Source organism: Denticeps clupeoides, chromosome 7 (genome assembly GCF_900700375.1).
Source record: "Denticeps clupeoides chromosome 7, fDenClu1.1, whole genome shotgun sequence".
In the NCBI taxonomy this organism is placed as follows: Eukaryota; Metazoa; Chordata; class Actinopteri; order Clupeiformes; family Denticipitidae; genus Denticeps; species Denticeps clupeoides.
In genome coordinates this window covers 14,171,431-14,194,742 of record NC_041713.1, presented here as the reverse complement: position 1 = coordinate 14,194,742, position 23,312 = coordinate 14,171,431, and the positions used below count along the sequence as shown (strand labels likewise).

At 43.2% G+C, this 23,312-nt stretch overlaps 2 protein-coding genes across 4 annotated transcripts; one reads left to right on the top strand and one right to left on the bottom strand.

Annotated features, from left to right (window-relative positions):
• The first annotated feature begins 1,062 nt into the window (after positions 1-1,062).
• On the top strand, positions 1,063-20,295 carry epn2 (epsin 2). 3 transcript variants are annotated; one of them, XM_028986055.1, is made up of 10 exons: positions 1,064-1,420; positions 5,985-6,755; positions 11,335-11,447; positions 13,968-14,066; positions 14,442-14,589; positions 15,828-15,989; positions 16,373-16,459; positions 16,767-16,967; positions 17,207-17,373; positions 17,446-20,295. In XM_028986055.1, exons 2-10 carry the CDS (start codon positions 6,161-6,163, stop codon positions 17,551-17,553), a joined length of 1,680 nt encoding a protein of 559 aa, XP_028841888.1. In that variant the 5' UTR covers positions 1,064-1,420; positions 5,985-6,160; the 3' UTR covers positions 17,554-20,295. The 3 variants fall into 3 exon arrangements, with proteins under 3 accessions (XP_028841886.1, XP_028841887.1, XP_028841888.1); XM_028986053.1 differs by having other exon boundaries at positions 1,063-1,420; positions 17,207-20,295; XM_028986054.1 differs by having other exon boundaries at positions 1,063-1,420; positions 5,953-6,755; positions 17,207-20,295.
• Positions 20,296-20,443: 148 nt separating this feature from the next.
• On the bottom strand, positions 20,444-22,211 carry b9d1 (B9 protein domain 1). The gene is made up of 7 exons (XM_028987221.1): positions 22,026-22,211; positions 21,759-21,827; positions 21,576-21,687; positions 21,391-21,487; positions 21,236-21,298; positions 20,931-20,998; positions 20,444-20,850 (listed from the first exon to the last, which is right to left on the bottom strand). The coding sequence occupies exons 1-7, from the start codon at positions 22,086-22,088 to the stop codon at positions 20,711-20,713; spliced, it is 612 nt and encodes a 203-aa protein (XP_028843054.1). The 5' UTR covers positions 22,089-22,211; the 3' UTR covers positions 20,444-20,710.
• Positions 22,212-23,312: the final 1,101 nt, after the last annotated feature.

The following is a 23,312-nucleotide window of genomic DNA, read 5'->3' as shown; positions in this document are numbered from 1 at the left end:
GCTCAACCACTTCATCTCTCTCATATAGGACTGTGCAAAAGTAATGGTAACTTAGTTTCTCATCTTCCTTCTCAAATGCTCTAAAGCTATCTACAAATAATGGTTATTAAAAAGTGAAAGCGACAATCGTTTCATTTTTTTTTAAAATGTTGATATCCAGAAGTCTGAAGACAGAAAACAATATAGTGTTCAGAATACTGCTCAGAAAACAATAGGACAACAGAGACCTTTTCTCTATACACATAACATCATTGCTTAATGAAAATAAGGAAACCCTAAACTCTCTCTCTCTCTCTCTCTCTCTATATATATATATATATATATATATAGATAGAGAGAGACTTTATACCAATAGAGGTATATATATATATATATAGATAGAGAGAGAGAGAGAGAGAGAGAGAGAGAGATATTCCTTCTGCCAACGGATTCCTAGAGAATGATTGAGCCAAAGCACCAAGAAGCGTAACTTCAGTATGTGATCTTTAAGTCCAACACTTATCAGAAATAAAACATGAGAAACTGTCAGATTGGAAAAACAGGGAATGGTGAGAGCTAAAAAGTGTTCTTGCATGTCAATATTTTGATTTCAGCCGCCAGGCTACAAACGTTACTAACAGAATCACATTTATTTTTACCTTTTGTATGTTGTTTCACGATGGACACCATAACAGGTAGCAACTGTAAAGTAAAGCATGATCTTTTCTTTAAACAAAAGAAACCCTATGTGATGCAAGGTGGCAGTGGAATGATCATGAATAATGACTCTAATTACCCTGCAAAGGTCTCGCATAATAGTTAAAAATGGCACTAGACACACTGACTTCTAATTACAGTTCCCAGTCCGTTTTTTTTTTTACAGGAATGTCTCTAATTATCCTACATGGCACCCATGTGTACCTAATGTATTTATCGATTTATTACTCGGGGCTTCAATACTTTTACAGGGCAAATATAAAAATCATTACAAACGAATTAGGGCCGAGCAGCCGTCATCGTCTGCCCCTCCCGTGTCTGGTGCACGACGGCTCGGTCACATCGTGGCCACAGCCCCACCGCCGGCGTCCTCGTCGTCTCCGGTCACACCCTTCGCCTCCTGCCCCCCTCGCAGGGAGAGAATGGATCTGTTCGGCCGCCGCCATGTTGGCCAGTGTGGGTGTCACGGACTAGCGCAGCCGGAGACGTGTAGCTCCGCTAGGCAGCTAACCGCACGGCACACATGCTGCGCGCCCGAGAGCTCGTCTGACTTTTTAGAAAACAACAACCTGCACCCTCCAAGTTTTACTCGCGCCGTCTTTGTTCCTTGAAAAAGACAAAAAAAAAAAAAAGAAACACTTAGCCATTCAAGCGCCAGAACTTATGCCGGGTTCGTATTCCCGGACCGTCATTCGAGCGTTTCACTTTCAACTTCACAGGACTGGTAAGTTGTTGCGCTTCGCCTGACACGGACGGTCCGCGCCGAATTAGCCGGGCCTCCGCGTCCAACAAGTTCCACTTTGTTCCGGCTGGCGGAATTGCGGCGGCGCGTCCGAACATTCTTTCCGTCAACTGATAAGCGGCTTGGCTAGCGTTAGCCCGTTAGCGGCCTAGCGAGTCCCACAGTTTGTTAGCATTAGCGCGTCGCCAGGCTAACTTTTCCAGGCGTCTCGCGCGGCCGTGGAAAGTCAGTGAGCGTGTGCGGGATCTGTTGTTGCCGGGAATTCTAGCTATTTTTCCCCGGTCGGACCACGGATTTGAGGTTTCGGTGTCGTTTCGGTGACCGAGAGAATTTGGACAAGTGCGCGGATTCTCCGACGAGCACCCAGAAAGTGGCAATTTCTTTAACTCGTTGCAGTTCAATGTAAGAAGGAAAAAAGGCACCTCTGCCGTCTTCATCGCCGCTTTGAACCTTGGCTTAAACGACAGTTTGCTTTAGTCAACTAACTTGCACGCACTTTACAAGTTTCGTAAAAGTAGCCTGGTGAAAATGACCTGGAAAAGCAGAAAGTGGATTTAATCGCCTTCCACAGCCTTGTCGGCGCCTGGCACGGCCAGCCTGACCCCGGTCGACCGTTCGATTCCCCCGCCACCAAATCCGCGGCTCTGTATGCCGGGTCCGGGCGCCCATATTCGGGCGTAGATTTCACGCAAAATAAACAACAATTTCTCTGCGCTGAACTTTTTTTTTTTTTTTTTTTTTAAACTGCTTTCTTGGAAGTTCGGCCGCGCGTTCTGTGGGCTCACTCCGAAACATTATTCCCGACGAGTCGCTCTTCGTGTGTTTCAATCGCGAGTTTAACTTTAATCGTGGGGGATGTAACCTATTGAACTTTGATTTGCACCCAGCTGGGTGTTTAGCCAGCTAACCCGCTAGCTGGGAATTCCGGTAGCCTTGCTAACATCTGTTAGCTAACGCTGGCTTGCCGTCGCATTCGTACAAAAAAAAAAAAAAAAAAAAAAACCTAATCCATAACAATGTCGTATTAGTTTCGACAGCGGGAGAAGTCGTGGGCTCGTTTCTCGCCAGCGTTACCGTGACCTCGTTCCCACTGAAGATCGAGTTTCTGCTCGGCTCGTTTTCGCGATAGGATTAGTTGGTGATGTGGGAGGGAAAAACAGTCCCGCAAGACGTCTTGTGTTTCCCAAGAAGTGGCCGGTTCGGCCCGCCGGACGCGTTATTCTAAATCGGTTTGATTTGACGGGACACGTTACGCGAGCTTTGTTTTACCCTTTAATTAAAAAAAATAATAAAAATCTGGCAAATCATTGTCTATTGTGTGGCCGGCGTGTGACAGATGCGTCTTCGGGCCGACCCCGTCCCGGGCTCCCTGGCATTGTCTTGCGGACCACACTGGGGTCTCAGAGAGACAATGGAGCATGTTGAGCCCCTGTACGTCCTTTTAAAAAGGGGCTGCAAGTGTAGCATAAAACGCGCCCCCAAGTTATGTGAAGTATGAGGACCGAGCAGCCTCATATCCTCCAATTTCATCATGTGATTTGTGAAGATTGCGCTGTTGTGCCACCTTGGGAGCATGCGGAAATGCCAAAGTCACAGAACTGGCTGGGTCACATCTGAGCGGCAAACAGACTAAAAGCCACAACCCAAAAATGTCACCGTGTTCCTGTTTAAGCTAAATATGATCATAGGATGATAATTTTCCAAATAGATGCACACGGCGTCTTTAATTTGCCCGTGGTGGTCCGAACTAAACCAGATTCGCCATAGTGCACTATTAACCATATGCCACTTCAGAGCAAATATCTGGTTAATTGGTGATCTGATAAAACAGAAATGTATGGTTCTGCTGCTCCTTTGGATAGCATTGGGTGTGGTTGGCTCCTCCTCCTCCTCCACACCTCTGCCAGATTCCATTTACCCCACATGTACTAAAGAAGAGGCTGGTTGTGCGGTCGCGGCGTGTTTGCACTCGTCTCGCCCTGCAGAGTTGGGTTTCAGCCTTATCGGGGCAGCCCGTCCTTCACACCTGCATGTCCGTACCGTTGTCCTCTTTAAGCCACGCGTTTGTGTTTATAACAGGGACATTTTTGGCTGGTGGCAGATTTTGAGTTCTTTAATACCGTTGTGTTGTCTGACACGGGAGGCATTATATTAGTCAGGAGGTTATTACTGAATATAATACCACCGTAGCTGCAATTTTTGAGTGTTGTCATGTATATATGTTATATATTGTGTATTTGTGAACTCCTGCAAGTATTGTTCACTCATATTTGTGAATTGTATTAGATTCGACTTAACTGATTTCCTAGATTACTGTTGTTTTTAACTTAAGACTTAACCACCCACTAAATGGAAGTCCCTTGCTCCTTTAGTCCTGACCGGCAACGGTTCTTACCGAGGTTTAGTTTGCTCCATTGCGGCGATTACGTTTCACAGTAAAGCAGCAAGTGGAAGTCATTACGTCACCGCTGGTCTCATCTTCTTGTGTCATAGGTGCTGGTAAATCCACTGTAAGGATTTTGATTCAGCTGTTATTCACACTTGTGTTGGCGAGTTCCATTAAAACAATCTGACTTATTATGACATCGCACAGCAGAAATCTCTCACTGTTACGAAAGTATTTCACAACACGTGGGGCGGGTGTTTTCAGAGAACTTAACTCATCACAATAACCTTATCTTTCTTAATTTCTCAGAGTAGTCTGGTAGTTGGTGTGCTGGTCTCATCACACACCACTCTGTAGACAAGTCGGGTGCGAAAGTAAACTTAAAGTGCATCAGTGATGCGCTTTTCACACCTCAACGTCTCTCGGGCTGTGCCTGGCTCGGACCCGTATGGGAAGCTCGCACAGACCCGGCCCTGTGTGCGCTCCTTGCTTCCTGGGCCCCCGGGGTGAGAGAGGGCCAGTTGGGCTTTGTTCCGGCCAGATACAGTGTCCCCTCTCTTCCTCTTGTGCGCTGGCACTGAAGAGGTGATTAAAGCAGCAGATGTTTCATTAGGGCCCCGCTGCATTCATGCGTATGCGCCGCTTTGGGGGGGGTGGAGGCCTGGGCCCGTGGCCGCTCTGCAGGACGGCAGGAGTCGCATTTCACTGACTTTTAATGAATTTACGGGATGTGCCAAGTTGTTTGGCTTCTGTGCTCAGCCTCCATTGGCTTCTATTCTCCCTGAGCTTAGGAGCAGGAAGCCCAGTGTCCCAGTGGCTTTGGTCGGCAAGGGCTCAGACCTCAAGGGAAAATCTAGATTTTCTGAAATCTGTAATTCTATTGTGGAATAAAATTGGAGAGATATGCAGAGCTTTTCATGATTCTGCTTTTATTGCATTGACAATATGCAGAAAAATATACAGCAGGTGGGCTGTAGGTGGGCTCATTCTGCTTTACAATATCCAAATGTACAGATTCACACACATCTGCACTTAAATCTATTTTCTAAATTACATATATATTTCAAAAAAGGATGTTCATTTTTTCTTATAACAGACTACCTAAATTGAAGTCCGCAGTGCCTCAGCACAACCTTGTCTTTCACACATGACTCTTTCTGTGTAAATAAATGCTTTAATAAACTGTTTAAATGAAACCCATCAAAGTTATGATTTTACTATTTTACATTAATTGACAAAGTACAAAAGAATGCACTAGTTTTTCTTAAAATAATTGTTTCACATTTCCATGTTATAGGAAGAAACCCTCAGAACAGATCTAACCTGACTGTGTGCAGTGTAATCGCTGTTAAGGGTGCAGTAAACAGTGCTCGAGATTCCCCGTTGGAAATTTATGATATCATTATTCATTTTAGGATTAAGAAATATCTAGGATATGAACATCAAAATATTTGTCATTGTTCATACACATAATGAAATTGATATCATTGGTGTCACTTTATTCTTTTTGCATGCTCCAATACTAAGGAACATTTATAATACACTGTTTTTTCCCCTCTCTGTTGAACATTGTCATAATGTCAATATTTTGAAAATGTCTGAAAGTCATTTTAATGTCATATATCATTTGACATACATTGTCAGTACAATTCACACTTCATTGAGTGATGTGTATTCCATATTTCACGGAAACAGCAGAGTCGTGGTGCCTTTAACCATTTAGTTAAAAGTGGAACAAAGGCATGTTTCATGTTACCGTAAAGATGAGTAACGGGAACCACGTCAGACATAGGGACACCCCAGCAGTGTGTGAGACTCTGCTCTCCTCTGACACACCATCACACACACATTGTGTTACCTGGATGGCAGCCTGCACATTTGTGACCTGCTTCTCTGTATCTGACTGAACGTCTAGTGAGAAAATTTGAGTGCAAGCAGACAGGAAGTGCCCTCGCACACTTTGGACCTTTTTGTGAAATCAGGACCATGGGAATTTGTGGATTTTCACATTTGCCTGCATGTCTGCTTTGTAAAGGATAAGTCAATAAAATACAAGGGTATAAACAAGCATTTAGATCATATTTAAGATATGAGAAAGTTGTATTATTTTTTTCTTGTTTTTCTGCAGTCAGTGCATCACCCTCTGGTCTCGTTTTCCAGGTGATGGAGGATTTTGCCGTGCCAAGCCCATTCTCTCTATGGAAATGGTTTTAACGGGCTCCTGTGAAGCACAGGGATACTCGTAAAACTGGGAGTGCAGGTTTGGAGCAAATTGAAATTTTAAGCGAATAAAAAAAAAAAAAAAGAACACAGACACGCAGATACGAGACTCCATCATGCCGAGCTCTACCATTCGGAGACAGATGAAAAATGTAGTGAATAACTACTCAGAAGCAGAGAAGAAGGTGAGGGAAGCCACCTCCAACGACCCATGGGGTCCCTCCAGCTCCCTCATGTCGGAGATCGCAGATCTCACGTACAACGTGGTGGCCTTCTCTGAGATCATGAGCATGATCTGGAAGCGCCTCAACGACCACGGCAAGAACTGGCGGCACGTCTACAAGGCATTAACCCTGTTGGACTACCTAATCAAGACCGGCTCGGAACGCGTGGCTCTGCAATGTAAAGAGAACATATTCGCCATCCAGACCCTGAAGGACTTCCAGTACGTGGACCGGGACGGCAAGGACCAAGGCATCAACGTGCGGGAGAAGTCCAAGCAGCTGGTGGTTCTCTTGAAGGATGACGACCGGCTGAAGGGTGAACGCTCCCAGGCCCTTAAGACCAAGGAGCGCATGGCGCAGGTGGCCACCAGCGTGGGCAGCAACAGCCAGATTGGCTTTGGCCGAGGATCCAGCCAGCCCAACCTCTCCACAAGCTACTCTGAGGAGTACGGCAGGTCTGAGGGGTCTCCAGCATCTTATCATGGATGTGAGTAGATTCCCATACATCTTTTTATATCATTCAAATGTTGATGATTGTGTTTGAAGACAATAAATGTTTTTTTTTAACGCAGCTCTTGATAAAGGTCCGTACTCTGATAATGATCTTTCCAGCCATATTGAATATAGATTATGCTGAGCAGAATGTCTGCTTGATGGTCTTCTATAGGGCTGAGCGATATATCATAATCAGTGCGGTTTATGCAATCCCAGACTCCGCTCCATCGGTTAGTCAAGACTAGTGAGTGAAGAAGAGTCAGTGAGTGATTCGTGCTCGTCTTTTAACTTTCTTAGTTTCTATATGACTACAAAGTGTATGATCATGCAGGATGTCCTGATTCAGCGCTGGAATGAGAGGAATGATGCAGGGACTCGCTCTGTCTTTAATCCAGACTGAAGGGCATGACACAAGGACAGGCGTATTTTAAGCCCATCAGTAGTTGTTTTTGCCCCTATGCCAGACATGACTGTCAGTCACCGGTGGCACAACATGCCGCATCCCTGCATGACTGCCATCTGTGATTAAAGAGGCTGCTGTATGTCGAATTAAATCAAAGCTCAATTTATACTGGAATTATAATTGCTTGCTTAAACCCCAGCGTGGAAATGTAAATTCAGTTTATTGGTCTTAAGATCAGATTTTTTTGTTGTTGTTCTTAGCGCTGTCATGAGACAGTTCTTTTTGCTATCAAGGGTTTTAGCATTTATGCTTCCAGCAGGCTGCTATTATGATTAGCCAGGAGGACTGGCTATTGATTTGTCATTGAAATAGTTGAACTACTTGTTTTCCCCTAAAATCTGTATATGCTCCATAACTATAAGTTAAAAGTAACCAGAATAAAGGAAGCCACTTCTGTAGGACTTTTGTATTTCCAGGTAATAATTGCACTTCAAGTGTGTCTCCTGGAGACCTGCTTCTGCTGGTTTTATTGTAGGGCTTGGCAGTGCATTGTGAAATTTAGTAAATAGTTTTTAGTCATAGTTGAAATAAGCGTCCAGGTCGTTAACATGGACTTGTACATTTAAATAAAACAGGGATATGAAAAATACTCGTGCACAGTCTTCATGCCTGGAGAATAAATTTACTAATATCGTAGTGCCCAGACGTTACCCTGGGTAACGGCCACATCCAGCCCTACAGCCGGAGTTTCACTGTCCCATGTGGATTAATCCCTTAAGCTGGGTGTTTGTGAAGCAGTGTGGCCCTACAGGCCAGTGATACTACATCCATCTCTCTAAACCACACTGGACCGGTTCTCAAAAAAAGCGGGTGTGTCTGGACTCCTAACGTTGCCTCTCCGGCCCGGCCAGCGCCGCGCGCCCTACAGGAAGAGTGCATTCCTGAACCCCCCAAAGGCACGCCGCTCTGCACTCGGCTCTGGGTCACTGTGCTGAGCCAACAGGGAGGAAAGGAGGATGTGCCCTCCCCCCTCCTTCCCCATCAAACCAGCCCCCACGCCACAAAAGAATTTGATCGCCTTTCCCCGGGAGACCCTGAGACATGTCAGTGACATTTGCAAAGAGAGCCAGGCAACAGGACCAGAGTTATCCCGTGATTTACAGCCTCGAGTGCATTTACTGGGATTCTCACTGAAGTTCACGGATAAAAGCGAGAGCTCTGCGAATTGATTTGGCCGCGTCGAGGAGGAACCTGAATTCCCTCTTATCCACAACTTTGGGTTCCTATGCAGCTTTAGAGAGTGGATTTTCCCTGACAGCCCACCCCCCGTCCCCTTTTTTGAAGGGGATGGGGGGTGGGCTGCAGTTTCTCCTCCTCTCCGCGCTGTGTACTTTCAATAGAGACGGCTGGAGCTGAAACGGAAGCGCAAGCAGCTGAGTCATTAAACAAAAGAGGGGAAGAGTGGAATTGAGTTGGGGTGTGAAGTGTAGGGCTGCGTTCTACATTCCTACACAACTTTCCGGGGATTGTTCTGCATGCACGCTGTTCATTAGACATTTAAAATGGGGTCTGATTAAGACAGATCCTTATCAGATCTTTGATACACAATCCAGTTGTTCTGCAATTAAGCCAAATGGCTAGTAACTCCATATGCTGTAGTTCGAGTTGGACAAAAAAAATCTTAACGCAAGAAATGACAACTGTGTATGTTTTGGTATGTAGGTATAAAGGTTTGCTTTTGATTTTTCCAGTAATCAGATTTACTCATAAAACCACTTGTTTATGTGATATGGGGGGGGGGGGGGGGTAAAAATCTGGCCATCATGCTTCTGACCCTTTGTTTCTTACCATACAAGGCAAACCAGTATGGCATCCTACATAGAATGTTAAGCACTCAAAATGAATTGTAGTCAAATAGCACAGAGTAAGTTTAGCCATTCTGCCACAGCACTATTCATGCTTGTTTTTCCATTGGAATTTGTTAAAAATAGACACCGATTTTTATCGCAGTCGTGGGAATGTGTGCAGAGCCGAGCCAATTTTAATGCTTGTGTTTTTTTGTTTTTTTGTTTTCCCTTGTGACACAAAAACGCTACCCGGTGACCATAAATATGTTGCTGCTCAGAAAAAGTTTGCGTACGCTGAAGAAGGTCGGTCACGGTGGGCTTCGTGCCGTCATAACGGAAAGCTCGGTGAGCAGCTGACGGAAACACCTGCATTTGTCAAGCGACCATCATGTGCAAGCAGTTTCCTTCTGAGTGACATCATAGAAACATGAGTCATCTGCGCTTTAGTTTCTTTATGACTGCCTCTCATTTTAGGTCTGAGCAAAGAAAGATTATAATTAGACTTTCGACCTACCTGTAACCTTCTTATACTGCTGCTGGGTTAAACCAGGGCCACGTATTCCTGCACAGCAGCAGGCTTCTCTGCTGGATTAGCGTTGGGCGCGTGGGAGCAACAGTATACGTTTTTAAATGGTCAGGGATTGTCCAGCGGTCTTAGGCAGCGAAATGTACAGCTAAGTGTGTGTGTGTGTGTTGGGTGGAAATCACTGAAAACCCCCATGATATGATGATACTACTTCAATACATTCCCCACACTGATCACAATGCTGCTAAAAGGACAGTTGTATAGTCATGAAACCTTTGTAACCGAATAATAGAAAAGTTCAAATGTTCAAAATGTTAATCCTGAAAAAAAAATATATATAATATACATTTCCTGCTTCCAGTGTCTCATCCCTCGTTGAAAGGCACAGGTTTAGCAGGGTGACTAGGCAGATGGGCGGGGCTGGGAAGTAATTTGGTCTGATATACATCTGTCCTCAGTGAAGGAGGGGCCTTTTGTTGCTGGTATAAACTGGAGGCGGGGCAGACTGACTCTTCTTCTTATCTCTCGTGTCTGGAAACGGGACAGTGGCGTCAACCCCGCCCTCCTGGTTTGAGGTACGAGCCAAGCTTTCAGACTTGACTCGCCACTCAGACCCTGTATTCCTGTCAAGGGCTACTAAAGGCTTGGTGCCTGCAGACATTTATAGCATCATGTTTGATGTCACCAGCCTCCAGCAAGAACCCCTGTGATGCTTCCCACAGTTTCCGCCTCCACTTCATGTCCCCCGGGTCCAGTGGTAAGGAGACTCTTCCTTGATGAAACAGTTGGGGAAGGTTTAGCCCTTCCTGTCAGGGTCTTTTTTTCTGGAAGATGAATCAGTGTGGATGGAGGTCAGAGTACTGGCGAACTGAGGCAACGTATTGATCCGCACGTTTGCTTGCCAGCCATCAGCCTTGAGTAATGGGGCAGCTTTAAAATGCTCTGGGCTTAGTTTACCACAAATACCTTCTCTGGCTTCTCTGCATGGCTCTTTAAATGGCTATTATGTGGCTATTTTTGAAAGAGCTTTTTGTACTAAGAGTGAACAAAAAGTTTCATCATGAATTATTTGACAAATATCGTGAAAGTTCAATAATTTCACAATATTTAATAAATTTTCACTATACTGTGAATATTAATACACAGAATAACCGTACATTGAAATATGAACTGTAGTATTATGGGGGCACAGCACACCACTTGCCGGCCTTGTTCAAAGTTTGTCAAACTTTGACCGCCGCACACCACGACAAGTAGAATCCATTGTAGTCTTACCGAGAGTTTATAAATACAAGGACAGAACTTTGTTTTACTGTCTGAACTTTATGCCCCCTTGGATGGACAAATGTCACCAACCCGTGCTCTTCCCATTTAGCTGCATATATATATTCTCTCTCTCTCTCTGAATTTTTTTATTCATTCCCTGAGCTGCCTGTTTATTTCAGTGGCACATGGCTTCCCCCTTAATCCAATAAAGCACCAGGCAGGTTGTCCCTCTGTTGTTTTAGCACCATGCTTATAAACTGCTTATGCTGCCACATCTCGCTACATCTTTCCCCTTTCACCGTCTCACCTACTGCCCAGAAGATGTCCAAAGATGAATAAGAGTTGAAATATTCACTGGTTGAATTAGGAAATAGCTGCTTTGAGCTGTGTCATCCTGCAATGACTGTTTCCTGTTTGCGACATGGGAGGAGTGTGTGTTCATTCGTTGGTTCCCATCCTTCAGCCCCGCCCTACAGTGACTGGGAACAGCACGTATGCTAATGTCTGCACGTGTGTTTTTCTCTTTTAGCCACGTCGCCCAATGCGTCATCAGAACTGGAGCAGGCCCGGCCCCAGACCAGTGGGGAGGAGGAGCTGCAGCTGCAATTGGCCCTAGCAATGAGCCGAGAGGCAGCTGAGCAGGTATCGTAGCGTATTTTTTCTCACACAACCATCTGGTCAGCATCTTTAAACAAAAAAACAGGACCCTCAACTTTTTCCACCAGCTATGAAGAGGTCTATTTTTCTTCAGTGAATATAGATGTATAGGTGCATGGATTAAAGTTTTCGGTCATTAAGACAGATTTCTGTCAACTCTGTCCTCCAGGAAAGCCCCCTGGTACCATAGATCAGTATGGCCTTACCGTTTGTGTTTTTAGGGTGGTAGTAGCCTAGTGGGTAACACACTCGCCTATGAACCAGAAGACCCAGGTTCAAATCCCACTTACTACCCTTGTGTCAAGACATTTAGACCCCAAGTTGCTCCAGGGGGGGGACTGTTCCTGTAACTACTGATTGTAAGTCGCTCTGGATAAGGGTGTCTGATAAATGCTGTAAATGTAGCCGTAAAACACGGTCCTGGGGTTTTTGTTTGAATCTGAACTGGAAGGCAACACACTGTGTGACACAGAACTGGTCAGAACAGGGAACTGTCAAAAATGTGTTTCAGCCTTCTCGGTGTTTGACTCTTTGGAATTGGTATTATTTATGTTGATTTTGGTATTGCCTCTCAATTTTAATTCTGATCGTGCTGTCGTTCAACAACTCTGACCATTGGAATGGCCAGCAATATAGCACATTTCATACAGCTCTGTGCATATGAAGGAAAGAAAGCGCACCACAGGGCCACTGTATATTGATTCTCGTTATAAGATAAAGATAAGAAACCTTTATTAGTCCCACAAGTGCAAGTGGGAAATTGCATTAATTGCATTATAAAATGTTTTATGAGTAAATCTGCTCTGGTTTTAACAGTTTAAAAATATATTGTAACTATTATAATGCTGTACATTTAATTTATACCATGTAATTTTATAAATATTATAATATATCACTATAATTACACAGAAATGAAACTCCTATTATAATTTTTTATATAATATATATTTTTTTCTATATATCTTTATTTATTTGTTTATTTTGCTTTAGTCCATGAATGTGACTAGAATTCCAAATGAAATGGACACTAACATTAAATGCAACATAACCTATAAATGGCAAAAAGTGAGCATTATTGTTGCAGATATAATTTACAGCAGATTAAATTGGACTGGTACGTTTATTTTTATCTGCATCTCGAACACTGTGCATGATATATATAAAAATATAAAAATGGCATCTTGTCGGGGGTAAATTAAATGACTCATGAGGAGGTTGTGTAAAATCTATTCTGGGTACTGGATTCTGTTATACTGAATATTACGTTAACTGGACTCCTATACAGTAGGAGTACACTGTTTAAACTGACAGTATTAAAAAGTGCCTTGCTCTGTTTGTTGATGCAGATAAAATGATCAGACCAACTGATTTGCTTTTTATTATTTCTCCTTCTCCTTGTCTAAATGTTATTGGAGATGCTCTTTGTCTTGGCGAGGAATGCTCGCACCTCCCTGCAGTATCTTAAGCACTTGAAGAAAGAAAACACTAAATCCAACATTGGATTGGACGTCCGCCTTTTTCCTTTACCTTGATTACAGTTTACAGAGATCCGCTGAGTTTGTCTCTTCTTATAATAGTTCTGTTTTAGGAATTAGACTGGGAATAAGTACAGTGGCACATGTTCCTCAGTGCTTCTATGTTCTAGTTTGGTCTAGAAGGAAGTGCAATGTTTCTCTGTGGACCTGACCTGCATTACGGCTCCTTCTGAACGATTGTGCACACGCGTGCATGGCGTTGGCCTGCCCGTTTGCATCCGCAGATCATTCCTACATTTCCCTAGAGAGAATAGGAGGTGGGCGTTGCAGGTCTGGTTGTGTGTGTGTTTCATGCGTGTAGAGAGTTTCCTGCTGTCCTGTACAGCTTTCTCCTCTGGGTCGCCCACTCTGCCTTCCTGTAGACTGCCAGCCAATTAGAGGCCTTTCTCTCGCTGTCTCAGCGATGTCCTGGCTCGTCTCCACCCCCTCCCATGTCTGCTTGTTTAAAGTGGTCAGTGTCACTCCTCAATGGAGCTCATTATGGCCCGCTTTATTAACTTCCTCCATCTGAGAGCTCGGGCCCTCTCTTGTTTATATTTATATAAGCTAAACCTAAATCTGACCTTTTTCTTGCTTTTATATCTGGCCAAGTGCTTCATTGCTATGTGTATTTTATCGGGCTTCTGTTCTCTGAAAGGCTGCTGCTGTCCCTGGGAGAATACTGAAAGCTCTCCCCACTAGCTTACCACAGCTTACCAAAACCAAGATATGGGCTATATTTACACTGGCTTTGCAACACCAATGACGTGCCTTGTTTTTTTTTTTAGTTTTTATTTTATTTTGAGAATATTAATACTTTGTCAAGAACTTTGTGTGTTAGTGATCTTTCCTTGCACATGCAAAAGATTTAGCAACCTGTTGTGACTTTCAAATTAGGCTTTGGTATTTATTGGTTTCATTAGTCCCCAAATCCTTTTACAGTGTTGAGGTAAACATGACCTCATGTGTGTGTGTGTGTGTCTGTGTGTAGGAGGAGAGAATGCGTCGTGGGGATGACCTGCGGCTCCAGATGGCCCTGGAGGAGAGCCGTAAAGACAACACGGGAAAAATCATAAAGAAGAAGAAAGAGGTGGGAAAGACACATTGGGAGTTGTCTGATAGAATTTTGTCATTTTAATTATCAACCAAAACGGCAATTCAGTGAGAATCTTTATTTATATGGATTTTTAAAAATAATGCTTTTACAGGAAAAGTTGTTCTTGCGCTCAAGTAATCCCAGATCCATTAGGTATATGATTTGCCAATGATTTTCATAGCTGTGAGGAATATTGCCTCTATCTACTGCAAAAAATGTGTTAGAAGTGGAATTCCCACTTTTTCATTTTTTATATAAGGGCATTGCAATAATTCCCACCGTAGGAACATATTACTAAATATATTACCAAAAACATTTTCCAGACGTCAGTAGGCTGTGGGTCTGACTCATCTTTATGTTCTCTGCTAGCCATCTCTAATGGACCTGATGGACTCGGTCCCCGAGGCTTCCGCTGATCCGGTGTCCGACCCCTGGGGAGTTCCTCCAGGAGCAGCGGCGGCGGCTGCTGCTGCTGCTGCCGCCGCCCCTGCTGTGTCTGATCCCTGGCAGTCATACAGTATGGAACGGTCTTCTCATACACATCCACATGACATAAACAGTTAACCAGTCGGAAGAGGCATCTTATTATTTTTTTTCCTTTGGCATTCTAGATGCAATATTGGACAGTAAAGTAAATTTTGCAATTCAAACACGCTACATTCTAGAGTGTTTTTGCCTACAGAGTTGTGGACCGGAAAGGTTAATTAAATATCTCCCCAAAAATCCCAGCATGACTTGCCAAGGTGTAAATGAAACATCAGGGCCGGCGAAGGGAAAACGCCAGAGAACAAATGTTCCAGACATGGTGATCGAGTCTCCTGTCAGCGCTTGGGACTGTACATGTGTTTCAAGCACAGAGGCAGATGGCTTTTCTCCAGGCTGTCAGAGCCTGTCTTTCTGTTTCCCTCCTCTTCCTCCTTTTTGTCTCCCTCTCTTGGCTGCTTAGAAATGTGGCTGGGCCAGTGGCGGTGCATTCCTGTCTTCTCTAAACAAAGGGCCTCAGTATGCAGATATGCAGGTGGAGTTCATCTTACACTGCGCTCCTGTTCTCCTAAAACTGATCTGGGATCAGGACTGTAGGGTCGAGAAACTAGGACCACTCTTGAGGCAGGTTCAGATTTCCCCAGAAACTGAATTTTGGGAATATTTGAAATACCAAAAATTCTTCTGAACAGCTGTAGGGATGAACGATGTATATTGAAAACAAAGCGAAAACCACCCCACTCTGCTCCATCGGTTAATATCAGGGTTGCTGCAGGACATGCACAGTGAGCGAGAGACTGGAGCATTGTGACCCCCTGGGAAGTGGGGGAGGCAGGCAGAAGAGCTCTTGCACCATGTAGCCACCGAAGATAATTGGTTTCAGAGCAAAGCGCAGCGCATGTCGCATTTAGTCTGAAAATGGCTATAGCCCGCCGTGCACGAGGGTGCACATGCCACGCCCCGTTGCTAATCACATTGTCCTGATGCTCACCAATCAGATGTCCCATGTTAAAGCCACGGCCACTTAAACGCAAACAAGGATGCTCACACTTATATTTCAGTGTACGCTTATTCTACAGTTTTACGCATAATATAGTGAATAATCGTAAATAAAAATTGCAATCATGATATTTGACAAATAAATCATGATTCGATTTTTTGCTTAAAATTATTGCTTAAAATTATTCAAGTCTGTAGCACAAATCTGGGATGACCAGATGACCCTTCTGCAAAGCCACCCATTGTGATTCACACTTCTTTGTATGCCATCAGGTGTGGCCCCCAAGCCAGCAGCTCCTGTGGACCCGTGGGGTATATCCTCAGCCTCTGCCACTCCTTTGAAAAGCGGTGACCCCTGGGGGCCCAGCTCTGCCCCTGCAGTGTCTGACCCTTGGTCCACCGGACCCACCACACGTCCCAAAGCTCCCGGCACAGGTGAGATGCTAGAGGATTTTGAGCAATGACAAATAATTAAAGTACCACTGTAGTCAGCAGACCATTGGTATTCTGGCGTGATTTTATTGTGGTTAAAATGCTATTTTAAATTCACTTGTTGCTTTGAATTGGTTCTTTGAAGTTTTTTTTTTTTTTTCATAAATGTGTCCGCTTGGTCACAAAAGTCAAATTTAAGTGCCATGTAATGTAGTGCATGTAAATATTATCGTTGCCTGATTCCTGGAGTGGTGAACTGTAACTTAACACACATCACAGTGAAAGCCCAAGGCTCTGTTTTCCCTTAAAACCCCACTGGAAACAAAAAAAGGTGGGCGGGTTAGAAAACCAGAAAATTAAACCTAGTTTGGTCTTTCACTTTGCAGGAGGCTTTGATCCTTTCAGCACATCTAACGGTACTTCCAGAGAGGACCTGTCAGATTTTGACCGTCTCCGTTCCTCAGCTCTGACCGGTGAGCTTACCCTTTGGAATCATCATTACCCTTAGGTTGTGGAGACTTATATGCTCAATCCATGTCACATATCTCTCTAATAACTAATTTTATCAGTTCATTTATACAAAATTAAGAAATTGAAAGAAACTGTATGTTCTTGCTATGTTTTCCCCAGTGTATTTGCATTCACAGACTATACTGTAAATGTTTCTTACCTTCCCTCGATCTCAGGTTATGTATACTGTGTGTGTGTGATGAGCAGGTGTTACTGGCTCTGGCTGATGGGCGTGTCTGTTGCTGATGCTCATTTTGTGTGTTATTACAGGAGACAGTAAAGGCAAGTCCGCCCTTCCCTCCCAGACCAACACCTCTGCCAGCCCTGATCTGTTTGACCTGCATACCAGTGGCCCTATCAGGAAAACCCCAGAGTCCTTCCTGGGACCCAATGCAGCACTGGTGAACCTCGACTCTCTGGTCACCAAACCACCACAGCCAGCTCCAGTCTCCAACCCATTCCTGGCAGCCGGTATGTTGAGACTGTCCCCTAATCCAGAGACAGTCTGCTGAAATCTGACTTATTAGGGCTCCAAACTGCCTCCACAGTCTGGCAGATATCTTTATTTAGAATAGAAGGGTCTTTAGTTTTACTTTTGTTAAAAATAGACATTTCTAAAGAAATTTTTGCATAAAAGTTATGTTTTTCATTTATTGAATGTGACCATCAGGAATTCATTAATTTTCTTTATTTTTTTGTCCTGCCTGCAGGAGGAGCACCAGCCTCTGCCCCACAGGTCAATCCCTTCCAGGTCAACCAGCCACAGCCACCTACCCTCAACCAGATGAGAGTGAGCCCTATGATGAGCAGCCAAGGCTTCAGCAGTATACCCCCAAGAAGCGCAGACCCCATGCCCCTGTCATCCTTGCCCCCCACTGGCATAGTCACTGTGATGCCCATGGCTGGTGTGGCCCCTCTAGCACCTGTGGGTTCCATGATGCCAGCCATGGGCATCACATCTTCTATGTCTATGCCCCAGCCCCTCATGAGTGGGGGGCTACAGCCCCCAGGGGCAGCTGCACAGGCTGGTGGCGCTACCAACCCCTTCCTCTTGTGAGGAAGAACCTGAGCTTTCTACCTTTGTTCCCTCCTTCTGCCCCACCTATTCTCCATAAGCCCCTCCCTCTATTGTATAAACAGTTTAGTCTGTTGTGCCCCCCTGACCAATGTGCTATTTTAAGACTTTTTTTTTTTTTTTGGAGTAGCAGTGGTGTTTACAGTTTTTATAAGGAGATGCTCACTTCAGCCTGTCTGAGGTAGGTACCATACAGCGAGATACATCATATACATATATATGTATATACATATATATATTTTCCCTTTTCTACATTTTCTTTAACAAATCCCCTCCAGTAACTGTTTCTGTGCGTGAGTAACCTGCACTTTGCTGTAATTCAGCTTGGCGTTCTAGCAGGGTGCTGATTTTGAAACATTGGGTCACTTCTTCCCTTTATCAGAAGCTTGGAAATTTTGGGTTTCTATCCTATTGTTCCACTTTTCCTTTTTCATAATTTTAGTCTAGCAATGTATTGTAATCATTAAAGCCAACCCTTTTAATGAAAGCAAAATATTTGTTCTACTTAAGTGCATATACACTATGTGTATTTACAGTACGCTTACGCAGACACAGTTTAGAGAACTATCCGTTTACATAGCAATGATTTAGACATTTTCAGCAGGGATTTTGCACACACCGTTTTTTTTCTCCCTTCTACCCTGATTCTGTTTTCTTTTCTCCACCCCCATTTATGACTGTTGTCTCACCGTTAGTCCTTAGCTCCAGACACAAATGATGAGCAGTTTTTTAGGGTGTGTACCAAGTTAAACAAACGTCAAGGTGCGCACTATGGATTTATTGCTGAAGAGTTGTTCCTGTCTTCACAGTGAAGCCAGGGTTTTTTTTTATTTTTTAATTCATGCTAGGAAATTGGTTTGCATATCTTACAGCTCCACTTTTATACAAAGCCTCTGTTTTTCTACTGCGATCAGTCTGGACTTATTGTGAAATTTTGGGTAAATGGGATTTGTTTTAATTCAGTGCTATTGTAAAGCTCTCACTTTGCACAGCTTCCTTTCTTTCTTATTGTGACTGTTTGATTTAGCTAATCAATACTAATGATTAGTATTCAACTGCCTAGCTTTTCAAGTTACTATTTTAACAAGTTACCGAACAATCTGAACTGTGTTATTTGTAGTGGTCTGGTTTATTTATATGTGTGGAAAATGTTTTAATGACATAGAAGGAACAAAGGGAATTAGGGAAAATATGATTTATTAAAACATCTTCACTAGGCCTGGGTTCACGTGAACCTTACAGTTATCAGTTTTACTAACTCATCACTTATCTACTCCTAGGGTAGTTGTAGCTTTTTGAGTATTCATGGAAAATGTTGATGCTAGATACCTGCCATGATGACAGAACTGCTGGGGGGCTTGGGACTTTCCTCTCCAGTCCAAAATAAACATAATTAGAAAAATACTTTCTATATGGAGATTGCAAGGGTAAATTGTACAAATTAAATTTCATTTTGAATTATAGTTGCAAAGACATGAACCTTTTTTTTTTTTTTTTTGTGGTGGTTTCAACTGTATCTGAGTCTAATGCCTTGCTGAGATTGTGAAGGGGCTTCCATCTGGCTCCTGCCTGATGGAAGAAACCAGTCAGGTCAGCATGTAGAGTTTTATACCAAAGGGCTTTTGACATATTGAAATCATTAAAGATGTCATGGAATACACTAGATTGCCTTTTGGGTTAAAGTATATATATGTATTTATTAACCCCAGGTATACATTGCTGCTCTGACTAATGGTAACCTAATCCCAATTTGCATGGATTTTAGGTGGGGAAGACAAATGTACACGTTCTTTTTTTTCATTTAAAAAGAAAATCCCTGTCATATTGGACTGTATACCACTTGTTTTCATCTGAATGCTTTATAAGCACAAGACAATTTTGCAGTATCTATGAATTTGTTTCAAAGTCACAACATTGGGATTTTCTTTTCAATTGAGGTGCTGTAGACAGAGAAAGTTTCTAACTGTAGATATAGCTTTTGTAAGCCCTAGTAATTTTTCTGTTTTGCTGACATCACTGCCAATATAGTATGTGGAAAATCTCACTAATTGTGTGACTCCCCACCCTCGACTCTTGTGAGCTAGTGACCTCTGCTGGCGCTGTTGGGATAGTACTGGCCTTGGCCCGCCTTCTGTAGCAAACCGAGGGTGTGTTTCCTGGAGGACCTACCAAGACCTACTCAGGCCTCCCAGGGGAGTGAGAGCTTTAAGTTATGTACTGTGAAGGCTGTGATCAGAGCAGGCTCTAATCCTGCTAGAGGTGAAATTATAAAGATTTTTTTTATCCTTGAAGACAAATATGAATTGGCAACATCCAAAAGCGGTTTATTGAGATTTTAACTAAAGGAGGTTGTGCGCATAACAAATGCAAACTAAATTTTGCGGTGTTTCCTTTAAACTACATACACTATCTAGCTCAGTTTGTCCCGAACTCTCAGTGGTGTTTGTGTATCACTCACTTCTGTTACTATGTATTCATTATGCATTTATTGTGGAGGACTAACCTTGTAAACATGCATACACACATTTTATTTTTGTCCATGTTATTGTTGTCTGTATATTTACCAAACTGTCTCATATTACTGGGAGCAGGCTGCTTTTTTATGGATATGTGCTCGACTTGTTGGCATTATAACTGTATAATATAATTTATCGTTTGTTCTATTGTAACATATTGTTCTGTACCTTATTTCTGTGTAATGGTTTTTGTAGAAGTCACATGAACAATGTGCTTTTTTTTTTTTTTTTTTTGTCTTACTGCCATCTAAACCGCAGCGAGTGATAAAGGACCTGTAGCTGCAATGGTAAAAAATAAAAAATATCACTTACATTCCTTTGTATTCCTTTGAAGAATTTTGGCGTGCAGGCCAATATATTATTTTCCAGCTCAATTGAAACATTTTATTTAGATAAAAATATAAATCGTTTATTAAAACTGTCACTGCATTTAAGAGTCAACAATTTTATATCGTAAAAATGATGCCAGTTGGTACAATTAAACGGATAGTTACAAGCATTTAAAAAAAGAAATTGTCTGAAAGCTGCATCCATGTTTGCCATTGGAGGCCGACGAATTGTTATACAGAATATGATGGAGGACACCGGGTCCTGTGATTGGTTTTAAACATCGTCTGCTAAGGTCACGTCACGTATGGCTGCCGTTCTCCACTCGGGCCTGCTGCAGACTCTGCTGAGCCTGTATCGTATCCCAGCTTCTTCATGTCCTTGGTTACGATGTTGAATTGGAGCGTGACAAAGCCTTGCGAGTGGACCCGGGTCACTGCATAATACAAGCAAGATATTGCATAAGCTTTTAAACAAACGTCAAAATGAAATCACCTGCAAGTTGGAGCTCCCTACCTTCCCGTCCCTCTCCCTGGGCAACGACCTTCGGGTCTGTAAATTCTGGACGCCTTCCCATCAGCCAACTGAACATGACAAAACGCCTTTTAATTGATCAAATCATTTATGAGCTCAAAACACATGAATTTCTCAAATAAAGGTGTAATATTCACACAAGTTACTTAATTCCGTGTAAGTGATTTGCCACAGTAGAGAAGACGTGGTGTTGACTATTGAAAGGCATAAAAAGAATGTAGGGATATTTTTCGTTCATATCTCAAAAGAACCCTGACTAAGAAGGTGCCGTTTTGATGGTGCTTCACCTCGTGAGTTTCTGAAGTCTTGAAGTTGATTCCGGGACAAACATCGGAATAGTCCTGGTATGTCTATAGCCAAAGTTACCAAACAGGAGTTAATGCAAAACTGGGAATGAAAATAATAATAATAAAATCAAAAACTGTTCCCTATGTACGCTTACCTGCCAGGGGTGAGTGGAATATGAACAGCGCCGTATCCTCTCACTACATCATTCCCGAAGGTGTCCGGGCCATAGACACTCACAACAATCTGAGGCCCTAAGGAGGCACAGCGGACTTATGTGGGAAAACGCACGACAAACGCAGGATACACACACACACACACACACACACAAAAACACCTTACATCCGAAGGGGTTAGTGCTCTTGAAGGTGATTTCCAGAGGGAAGTTCCACACCAAGTCGTGCGAAGACTCTCTGCCCTTGGAGGCGATCTGAGAGATTCCTTCCTCCAGTCCCTGCAGATCGACAAGCCTGGTGAAAAACTGCGCTTCCACGGTTCCGACGGCTGAAGTTCATCGGCACTTACCGACGTGGGAGCCCAGTCGTGTCCGTAAACGAAACAATACTTGCAGTACAGGTCGTCATACTCTGGGAACTGAATATAACGCAGCGTTACGTTACGAACAGTACTTAACTACCGACGTTCTCCCTTCAAACACTTCAGCTGCCTATTTTTTCCAGAAGCCACGATGAAACTACACACTGTAAAGGGCATTGCCATGCTTATTATGACAGTCAATTAGCGAGGCGCTGAACAATGCTGAGCTAGTTAATTAGTAACCGCACGACTTACGTTAGCTGTCTCTATCTGGCCATTTACCATCAGCAGAAAGACAGACGGGTTGCTTGTAGCCATTAGCAGCTGCGTTACAAGCACTGAAAGAAGAAGCTCGTCATAATAGAGTAGTTAGTCGATCGGTTAGCATTGCTAGCAAATCTTTCTGTTGCTAACACCAGATTTGCTGCTAAGGACGCTTGAGTTACGGCTCCCAGTTGGGGACAAAACGCGTTTCATAATGTTCTTTTCGCCACTAGGGGGTCGTCATGGACAATTTACGATCGCTGACACTTACACGATGAACTGCAGGTTTTGGTGTAACTTACGAAAGTGGCAAATGGCAGCCCTTTAATAAAATTGGGGATTAATTTAATGTGTGCACATCAACAGCAGTAATATTAGCATGGCACTATGACAAAAATATTGTGAGTTTTAAGTCTGTTTTAATATTCTCACACAAATGCAGCTAAATACTACTGCTAAACATTTTCATCATATTATTATATATCGTTTTCTCGTCTAACAATGTGTATTGTATATTTACAGACTTCTTCTATACTTGTATGTATATTTACATTTTATCTAAAGTATTCCTGTATTTTGGTTTTGTATTATTGCTGCTTTTTAAGTGTGTAGATATGATAAGTGAAGTGATTGTCATTGTGAAACACTGTAGCACAGCACACGGTGACACAATGAAATGTGTCCTCTGCTTTTAACCATTGGGCAGCCATGCCAGGCGCCCAGGGAGCAGTGTGTGGGGACGATAATTTGCTCAGTGGCACCTTGGCGGATTGGGATTTGAACTGGCAACCTTCTGATTATGGGGTCACTTCCTTAACCGCTAGGCCACCACTGCCCCACCTATGCTAATGTTACGATCCAATTAATGAATCAATCAATATCTCTCTATCTATCTATCTATCTGGTCATTCAGTCTAATTGTTAACAATAATATGCATTAAAGGCATAAAAAAGCAAGCTTAAGAATAAGAAGCAGTCATTATTCAGCTGGGTGTGAGGCAGTGGCCTCCTGGCAGGAAGCAATCTCCTGATGGTACATGGACCCTTGAACAGTATCAACACCCTCGTGATGACTATTTTTGGGGAGGCTGTTCTGCAAAATGAAAGGCACTCAAACAACAAACACCGGAAAGGCCACACTCTCCGTGTGCGGGTTGCACAACATCAGCTGATTTATTTATCTATTTCTTTTTTGCATGCTTCCTGCAAACCTGCAAAGCAGTTTAAAGGCCATGCATGCTTACTTTGTGCCAGAATGTGCCCATTTGTCATGATTGC